Genomic DNA, 10,950 nt, shown 5'->3' on the forward strand with positions numbered 1-10,950 from the left:
GCTATGTACGATTTAACCGATTAGACGCTAGACGGTCCTGACCATTAGCGAATGGCAGAAACACTTGTTTAATTTCAACGTTTTTCATGCCAATCTCAAAAGCTCTTCGGCAGTATCGTGAACATTCCGTGTGTCTCAACCCTAAGCAATGCGAGCGTGCTAGACGGTGACGGGACGTGACTATCACGCTATTGTCAGGGACTGAGCGACGTGACGCTGTAACACGTTCACTTTTTTAAAAATCCATTCTCTCCTAATGTTTCGAATATTTTAAAAAACACTATATCAAATTGTGCGTCCAAAGTAAACGCATCATGAAAAATAGGTCAAGATGTTCAACGTTGTCTATATTAATAAATTATACCATTAAAATATAGATACGATCGCATTTTTTTTATAAAATGATTAACTGCTTAGTTTTTACAGAATTGTGGGCTTAGCACGAATATTTGTGATAATAATATAAGTGACAAAAATCTCATACTAATTTTAACATACATGATACGACACGAAGGTGGTTTTGGCAAATGTTCGTGCCAGGCCCACTGAAATTAAAATCGAAATCTATATCGAATTTAATATGTATTTAATAAATACGTCATTAAACATTGTCGATTATTTTGTCGCATTTTGAGATTAGACTATCGTTACCATGTCTCATAATTATTGAAATGTGCTTATGCATAGGCTTCAAAAATCTCGACAAATAAATAACAAAATACCTAATAATGTAAAACATCCTATTTCTGAAGATGAAGTCCATAATATCACCGGCCGTCAAAGGGTTAAAACACATGTTTAATTTAACATTGTTTAACTTTATTTTTGGGGTAATATAGTTCAGTTCAGAATCTTCAGTACTATGTGTCAAAATTCTGAACATTTTCATGTTTAAAGTAAATGTTGTCAACATTAACTCATCGTTTAAACTAAATAAGAGAGGCGTGAAGAAGAAGCAGTCTTTATAGAAAATAGAATATCCTTCAAGCCGTTATTATTTGCAAATTTACTTTTACCTATGTCTAGTGATATTTCATTTCTGCGTACATTTTAGCTATTGTTCGCTAACTATTTCAAAAAGGTTACGACCTCTTTAGTTAGTTGCATACTCGACTGTAAATGCACAGTTTCATAAGAATGAATTTTGGTTATGAAATCTATGTTTTTTTTTAAATAATAGTTTTGCAGGACCGATGTAGTTGTCTATCGACCGTTGACTTTCTAATTGAACTTTATCTTACTATCGTACTATCTTATTAGTGTTATAAATACGAATGTTTAGATGGATGGATATTTGTTTGAAGGTATCTCCAGAACGGAAATTTGGCATAGATGTATATTTAGTATTATATACATTTATGCCAAAAAATTTAGTTGTATATTTAGTCTGGAAGAACACATCGGCTAAGTTATTTTTAATTGCGCGCGGACGGAGTTGCGGGCGACAGATAGTTATAAAATGATGTAGATATGTGGGCCTTGTATTAAAAAACTTAACTATGGATGTTTCCGGATATTTAGAGCATTGTTTTATGTTTTGTTGAGGACATCTTAACAAGGCTAACAGTAACAACATAGATCTGAATTACTTTAATGTTTTTAATATTTCAACAGTTATTATAAATACATAGTTTAAAGTAAATAGTTTACATTAAATTGATCGTTATTAGTTTAACTATTGTTGTTTTCTTTTTTTTCGATAAAAAATCATAATAATATTGGTCAGTTGCAAGTTCTCAACAGTATAGTCGAACGCAACGCGATGCGCCCGCGCACCTCGACCGAGGTAAATTGCAAAAGCGATTTAGTTTGAAAGTAACTTGCCTCACATAGTGGCAACAGATACCAAGATGCATTCGATAGACATGTACCAAATACAAGCGCCAAGCGATAAACTGTATACTATGTATACCATATTGTAATTTATTAATTGCAATATTATTAATGAAATTCAATCGATTTGTAACTAAAATAATGTTTTTAATGATAATTTTTAAAAGATCTATGAATATTCATATAAAAAATGTGATTATTGCTACCGCGTATTGTACCAAATTGGTATTTATTCTTCCTACTGACACTACAATATGTACTAAATTATAATTGTAATTAACCTAGTAGAATTATATTTTATTACTATTGATTCAATCAATATAATTACCTATATATATTATATATAGTAAGTAAGATATACTCAATATAATATTGAGAGACTTCGTTAAACCGCTTCTATTCGGTTTCATGTACCCGCTGAAGCTTTTGCCTTAACTCGTTACGTGGTCAAAGTGAACGGAAGATACTTTATGTTGCGCAAATCGGATCATCGATGCTGTACCCTCGGCGGCCGTGCTTTACACAACCGGCATTAACTTTATTGCAGACAAGTACGCCTATATAATAATTTATATCGGTCACTTGGTGCGATTCTCTCTTACGTAACCGTTACCTAACAGTAATCTGTTTGTCTTACCTTCTTTCTCACGTTGTTATGCTCTCTGATTATTGTGTCATAATTATTTTAAGAGTTAATTGAACATGTAACAGTAAATGGTATACTTACTGCCCTACTTAGAATAACTTTAAAGCCTAAAGCTTTTTATATAATTTTAAAATTATGTTATAACATAATGTTATACAATATATGTTCTACGTATAACATGCAACAAACATACGTGCAAAACGTTTCGCAGGGCAGTATCGAACTGTAGAATTTGTCGGATTATAGGGTAGCCTAAGATCACCTGTAGTTCGAACTATTTTACAAAATAGTACACTGTAATATAACAAATTACTGGTCGGTAATGGATAGTATTTGCTATAATCTGTTGAAAGTAAAAATAAAACTATTGATTCTTCAAAACATTAAAAAAAAATTACATTACTTAATTTTTTACTTTAGTACATTAGGAAATAATTGTGTACAAACATCGGAACACATAAAAACATAATTATGAATCAGTAAATTTGTAAAGGAAGAAAATGGACATGTCGGATTTCTTGTAATCCAGATTAGCCAGAGGCCGTTTTAACGCAGGTGTAAAACTTAAAGATTACTATTATAGTACTTTAGCAGGAAACAAAATGAAATATAGTCGTAATTATCAAGGTAGAAATTAACAATGTCATGTTCGACCTTGGTCATGGTCGCTTTGCTGTTATGTGGATTCATTGCCAGTTACGGTGGACGACTGTGTTATGTTTGTACAAAACACTGTTTTGATAATAGGTATATCTGCTTTTTTTTTGGTACATCATACTAGTACGCTGTATTTGTAAGTTTCATGTATACCTACTAGCTGTTTCTGTCTGTCACTCTGTCCGCGCGACATTAAAAAAAAAAAACTTTATACGTAGCCTATGTGTTTTACAGGACTATATTCTACAACCGTGCCAAATTAAATCAAGATCCGTTGAGCCGTTCTGAAGATACCTTCAAACAAAAATCCATCCATCCATCCATCTAAACATTCGCATTTATTATATTAGTAAGATTAATTGAGTCGTTATGTTCGACCTTGACCTGTCTTAAGGAAAATGATGTACAAACTTCAAATTAAACAAATCATTTTGAATAACGTGTCATGTTACTTTTGATGTTTTTTTTATCTTAAATAATATATATTGCTACCTTAACTACAAAATAATAAAAAATCAACCAATTATGTTTGTACCCTTTACGCACCTCAGACAATTCTTACATTGTAACGAAACTTTGGTAATATGTTTCAAGGACATCAGAGAACATTAATAGAGAAGCTTCATGTCTTAATAATATTTTAAAGCCATTAGATAGACATGAGTAAAAGATTTATTGGTACAATATACATATTATAGTAGATTAATTTTTACCAATCCTTGACTTACTAGTACATGCATCTAAATATGCCACTTTAAGATCGAAAGGTATTCTAACGTCGAAGGTCACATGGATCATATTCGACTTTGACTATTCTGTGACTGTTCGGAATCCGATACGAGTGAAGGGATGCAAATGGATATTATTAAAATTATTTTGTTAAGAAAAATAATTGAATTACATTTGTTATTAAATTCTAATTGAAGTCTCGTATGACATGTCTCAAGTATAAGGTCACAGGAACTATTGTAAAAAAAACTAATGTAATATTTTCCCTAAGGCTTGTAATCTGCAGGTCTTGGGTTCGAATCCCGCCATGTAGGTACCAATATGTTTTTCGATTTTCGTTTTTCATATGTACATTTATCCGACGTTCTTCCGGTGATGCAACCTGCACATATCTGGGAAGAAATGTGTGAAGTCAACCAACCCGCACTTTGCCAGCGTGGTTGACTAATTCCTTGTCACCTTTAACTTAGGGTAGGCTCCGAGCCTCTCAGTGGGGCCGTATAATGAGCTGATAATGTTGAATATTTTTCCACTATGTGTTAATCGAAATAAGTAAACTTTATTCTTATTATTATTAATAAGATCGATGTGTATCTCAATTAAACTTACAATCTCCTAGAATACAAGTATACTTGAGAATAATTTAGGCTATAAATTTAGGCAACTACCTCTCACATATGAATGCTAATCAAACAATTACAATTCAGTATACAATATACTGAGGCGATCAATACTTGGCGGATGTTGTTTAAGGTTGTGCAACCTACATCGCCTTAAGTTCAATTCAAATAATGACAATGAATCATTATGAACTGATTTTTGGGACCAAACATTACCAAGGGAATATATAATTAGTTACATCAGTCCTATATATAATAACGACAAGAAGTTATCATAAATCTTTGTATACGCATAGTGTTTTTATAATAAAATTATGTATATGTAAAATATAAACCATTACATGTAAAGCTTCGGGCAACAACAACTTGTCTAATAAATTGCTGAAAAGGTTGCATATTAACTTTTCAACTCACCAAATTACCACTTAAATGTGACCAATGAAGGAGACAATTTCTGGGACATTAAGAGGAGAACGGAGGAGGAGGTAATTTCCCACAAATCGCTTCCTTCTCTTTTGCCCTTTAAATCTAGTCTTTATGTACTAGTTTTTATGTACTATCTGGTTACTTAATTAACTCAGATAAATGGTATCCGTTGATGTAAATTTAGTTTGAAAATTCTATAATAAGGGTCTCCTTTAATGACATACCTATATCTCTACTCGTATATGCAGTCAGCCAAGTCGTATTTCGCTTTAATCACTTGTATTCTTCGTAAACTGGCTAGTACTATTGTTTTTTTTTCTCCAAAATTTATTACCGTGTCAATGTTTTACTTTTTTTCCTTATTGTTTTTACATCCATTAATAATTCAAGAAGACACTGACATTTAACAATTCATTTAAGATATAAAAACATTCGAGATAAATTGTAAATTCGGCGACATTATTAATTAAATGAAACATGTTTTATTTTATTATTTTATGTTTAGGTAAAACTTTAATGATATCAAAAGAATATTCTAGATATTAACTGCAACAAGATGTATTTTTTTGTTTTAAAATAGCCAAATCATTTTCAATTATATGTCTATTATCTCCTGAGCGCATTAATGCACGAGTTTTGCGCGAGATCGAATCATGGATCGTACCATGGCTCCTTCCATAAAAATGGGCTCGATCGAAGTTCACAATATTTTTTTCTTACGATTGGCTAGGGTGTTAAGAGGTTCAAGACCTCTTTACATAGAATATTGCTTGACCCGCGCCTCATTATAAATTTTACTTCTAGGATCCAACTAGGGTAGTGTGTCCAGTAATTGACGTCATCAGCATGGACACGTTCCAGTACATCGGCGCATCTGCCGACCTTCGCGGCGGCTTCGACTGGAACCTGGTCTTCAAGGTGAACCACTAACCTTTATACAACTGCCATTTTCGGTTCGTCAACAGATGTCTTATTAAACTAATTATTTCTCGTCACCCTGGCAACGGTGATATTTTTATTTCGCGAGCGATATCGATTCAGATCATTTGGTTTTATTATTATATAATAATAGCTCACCTGTTTGTTTATTGAATAGGTCACAATTATTATTTTTATAAAAGAAACACTGATGAGAATATAAAATAGAGTAACCAAGATCATTTGGTCATTTTTTCTGGTTAAAAGTAACCCAATTTATGTAAATAATAAATGACTTGTCCATATACCTTCTTATATAGTTTTTTATCTTGTAATCTTACAATTTGTAGTGGGAATATCTATCGCATGCGGAACGCAGCGCCCGTCTGAGTGACCCAACGCAGGTGATCCGCACGCCCATGATCGCCGGTGGTCTCTTCAGCATGGACAGGCAGTATTTCAACAAACTTGGCAAGTACGACATGAAGATGGACGTCTGGGGCGGGGAGAACCTCGAGATATCTTTCAGGCAAGTCATTTAAATTCATCCTTCTAACGAAATTAAGTTAACTTATAGATACACTGTAATTGGACTAAAAAACAAATGATCGAAACTTTGTTCTTAGCATACCTTCTTGAACTGTTTCATCAAGATCTTAAATTGTCTATTAAGTGTCATGGAATCATAAGACTAAATCTAAATGTAGAAAATATAGCACTTAGGTAGAATATAATGACAAGGAATAAATCCCTTGAATAAAAACGAGGCGACATTAGACTGATTTAGCATAAATAAATTTTCAGAGTATGGCAATGTGGGGGATCACTAGAGATCGTTCCTTGTTCCCGGGTGGGGCATGTGTTCAGAAAGCGGCATCCCTACACGTTCCCAGGAGGGTCGGGGGCCGTCTTCGCGAGGAATACGCGCCGCGCTGCTGAGGTCTGGATGGACGATTACAAGGAACTCTATTACAGATCACAGCCTTTGGCAAAGCAAGTCGATTTCGGAGAGTGAGTATTGAAATTTAAAGAAGGTTTAATAATTTGTCTCATGAATAATCCATTTCGAATGACCGTTTCAGTTTTCAATAAGTCCGCCTTCTAATAATCAGTGTGTTGATTCGCGCAGATTAATCTTTGCTGGTTCAATTTTGACAGGTTCGAAAAGTTTTTTAATTTTTTTTTCTGACTTTCTTTACATTGTCAGCATCTCTGAGCGGGTGCGACTCCGCGAGAAGTTGCACTGCAAGCCGTTCCGATGGTTCCTGAAGAACGTGTATCCGGAGCTGCAAGTGCCGACGCTTGAGAACTCGGGTGACGCGCACGTCATACGCCAGGGTCCGCGCTGTCTAGATACCATGGGTCATCTAGTAGACGGCACGCTCGGTAAGTAACGTGAGAGAGGTCAAAAGTAATGAATTATAAACTCTTTTAATTTAGCTATCGTATTGCTGATTTATTTACATGATATTAGTTGAAAGAACTACCTAATGGTCTTCAGAGAATAATTTGAATCAAATGTCAATCCTTTAAGTTTAGTAAATAATAAAATCATTGAACAATTCCTCAGGCATGTACCCCTGCCATAACACGGGTGGTAATCAGGAGTGGCGATTCGAAAACGGCCTGATACGACACCACAGTCTCTGCATCTCACTTTCACCCGAGGACCGGGTGACTGCTGTCCTGGCCGCCTGCGACCCTACTGACGACGCCCAGATGTGGCGACGGCAAGGAGAGATCATCCGCCACGCGAAGCTTGACGCATGTCTCGATGCAAGCAGACCCGCCTTATACCTAGACCAGTGTGATCAATATAAATTCAGCCAGCAGTTCTCTTTCTAATGAAGTTTTTTCATTTTTTCTGACTGGTAAGACTCATATTCGAGTTTGCGTTGTAACAGGGTATTTTTTTGTTTTAACACCATTAATTTGCAGTTTTTATGAGTGTTAAAGACAACAATTATACTTTGTACTTAATCAGGATGAATATTTAAACATAATTGTCATAATTTCCAATGCAAAATTCTTTACAAATTATTTCATACCCTTGTTTTCGTATGTTTTTGGGCTACACGGCAAGACCTTTATTTTGATACTAGTAATAAACTTGATCACATAATTGAATTTTTATCTAGCTATTGCAAGAACACAGTGACCGATAGCATTAAAATAATTTTTCGAAAACGAATAGGTAGCGTTAAATAAAAATCTTTCACTATTTAGTAGAGCTACACTAAAAACCACGAATTAAGTAAAATAATAATGCAAATTGGAAATAAATAGAAAATAGAAAATTCTTAATTTGAATCTCTTTCGTGTCTAAAAATATAAAAAAAAAATGGTTTATTTTACAGATGAAAAAATAAAGAAATGAACTCGAAATATATTAAATGTAAGTCCAATAATATTCGAGCAAAAAAGTATAGAATATTATAGAAAAAATAAAAACATTCAACAAATTATATAAAGTATTAATAATAAAAAAAATAAAGCCATACACACAGACATAAGAAATACTTAATGAAAATAGATCAATTTCAAAACCAGTTTAATGTACATATTGAAAATTGTCAGTGATTAATAACACAATAGAAAAAAATACTATAGTTACCATAGTGTGTAAATATATTTAGGTTAAAAATGTGTAAGTGCCGGGAATGTGGAATGGAGATAAATTAAGATAAATAAATATTTCTAGAAATAAAAGACATTATTCTAAGGATATTTGGAGACATAAGCTATTGAGGAACAAAATTATTTATAACAAAAATTGGAATCTTCTCGAAGTTTGTTTACAAATTATTTGCATACTTATAGTATTTTATATGCATTTTGTATCGAATTTTAGATATTTGTTAGTAAATTATTATTAAAAAAAATAATTTTCGTCTTCTGTTACGATGTTTTTTATATATATTTCTGTCTGTTTTAACATCGATTGAGAGTACAAATAACAACTTTGCTTCTTATTTTCATCGCATATGAGGTAAAAAAATTATAATTTTTAAGATTCTTCTTTTTATCACTATTATTACTTATACCATTATTTTATGGATGTTTCACATTTGAAGAATATTTTCATTTTTAATTTATACTTAATTTTGTACTTTTTATTAAGATTATATACAAATGTTATGTTAAATACAATCGAAAGTATTATTATATCTTATGTATAATTTTAATTTTGTATAAATTTATGTTATCGTTACTTTTTTTTGTATATGAATGTTTAGATTTTTATAATTGTTTTACGAATTCTATTTATTTTATAATCTTTATTTAATGATCTTTCCTTTCGAAAAAAAAAATTATATACCTTAAAATTTAAAGAGCAGCTATTAATCATAATGTAAACATTTTAAACATATATTTATATGTTAAATACTCAAGACATACTTAGAATTGGAATTTATTCTCGTAGTTTTTTTGTTTATTATCATATCAAATATTTTATAAGTATATAAGGCTAAGGCGTCTGCATTCCATTAATTCTAGTTTGTACATAATGTATTTGTAGTATTTACATTATATAAGCTGTTTTATAGAATTACCATTACATTGCCGAGAAAGTGTATTAGAAAAATCTGAAACTATCAAACAAGTGAAAATTACAAATGCTACTTTTGTTTATAAATGTAAAAAGAAAAAAAAAATAATAAGTTTAAAAATTAAAAGCACACAGCACAATACTAAAGCTAGATAACACCTCGCTTCATTAAACGTTGATTTTCATTGCTATAAAAGATTGACAAAAACATGCCTCATTGTTTCTGGAAAAACGATGATAACATGTCTCTCATTTTGTCCGTGGAAACCATTAGTAAAGATTATCAACAATAAAACTATTTAAGTGCTAAGCGTGACTTTCCTAGTCAGATTTCTTTGAAAGTTACAAATGTTAAACTTACGGAGCACATGTTGAAGTAGTATAATCTGCTGAGATGCTGAGATGTGTATTGGCTGTTTTAAGTTTTATGTAAGTGTGCGTCAGTCATGTGTCAAGTATTTTTATGGTCTTTCAAGAATAAATTTTCTCAGGTAAACTTGTGTTCTTCATCAGCACATACAGATGTTTTTATTCAAAACTAAATCTAATAAAGACTAATGCAAAATTTATTAAATCATGTAAAAAAAAATCTATTTTGTTCTTACAAGCGCTTATTTCTAATTAATTTTACAAATATTTTTTATAAATGTAAAGTTTAGTAAACTTTAACAATCACAAGGAAATCTTCATATCAATTTAGTGTTCCTAAGTTTAACAAATGGTGATTTTATTTTAGTGAGACATTTTTATTTGGCGAATAAATGAAAACGAATGCATTTTAAAATGTACTTTTATTTTATAAAATACTCTTCTACTTTGTAAGAATCATACAATATATAATTCCCTAAAACTATTTCAACTGAATTACTTAACATCACTACTATAACCTAAAAGTACTCTGGATTACTTATAATATACGATATCATCATCACAGACTGTTGTCCTGCCACTAATTTCTATCTACAGCAATATCTAGATTGTTAGAAAATGTATCAATCGCTGTCCAATCGATCAACTGATAATTATCATTGAATAACCGTAGGTTTCCGAGATCAAAATATCTGATCAATATATCGTCATCCATTTATCTTTGACAAAACACAGGTAACACATTAGTGTCAGAAACCCACATTAAATCATCTAAAATTACACAGATATTGCAGGAATTAATTTACCTTAACTAATGAGTTATACTGCATTTTAAACATAACAAAAATAACCAATCAATTATATAAACATATCACATTTTTGAGACAATTCCCGAGGCAAAAGTGTAAAAATTAATTCACAATACGAGAACTTTAAAAATATTATTATCTTATTCTTTTAATTATTACTACGGTTAATTAATTGTTTGTTTATCTTCAATTTGTTTTTTACAAATAAAAAATTTGACCTTAAAAGAAACTAGAATTTACATTTCATCATTTCCTTGACCTTGTAGACCTTCCTACGTAGGGTCGGTGCACCAGGTTTCCCTCCTCCAAATCAATATGTCTGCCGTCATCTCCATTGTCACCCCCTTCTTGATCATGTCATCTTTCACGCAATCCATCTCTTCCTTGACCTAC

At 31.8% G+C, this 10,950-nt stretch overlaps 1 protein-coding gene across 2 annotated transcripts in view; it reads left to right on the plus strand.

The window, feature by feature from the left end:
- Positions 1-7,818, plus strand: part of LOC106709990 (polypeptide N-acetylgalactosaminyltransferase 2) — a 57,301-nt gene extending 49,483 nt beyond the window's left edge. For both annotated transcript variants that reach the window (XM_014501920.2, XM_014501921.2), the window contains 5 exons: positions 5,716-5,829; positions 6,180-6,358; positions 6,634-6,840; positions 7,037-7,215; positions 7,400-7,818. In XM_014501920.2, the coding sequence (XP_014357406.1) occupies positions 5,716-5,829; positions 6,180-6,358; positions 6,634-6,840; positions 7,037-7,215; positions 7,400-7,674 (954 nt within the window). In that variant the 3' untranslated portion in view covers positions 7,675-7,818. The remainder of the gene's footprint in view (positions 1-5,715; positions 5,830-6,179; positions 6,359-6,633; positions 6,841-7,036; positions 7,216-7,399) is intronic.
- Positions 7,819-10,950: the final 3,132 nt, after the last annotated feature.

Source organism: Papilio machaon, chromosome 7, assembly GCF_912999745.1.
Source record: "Papilio machaon chromosome 7, ilPapMach1.1, whole genome shotgun sequence".
In the NCBI taxonomy this organism is placed as follows: domain Eukaryota; kingdom Metazoa; phylum Arthropoda; class Insecta; order Lepidoptera; family Papilionidae; genus Papilio; species Papilio machaon.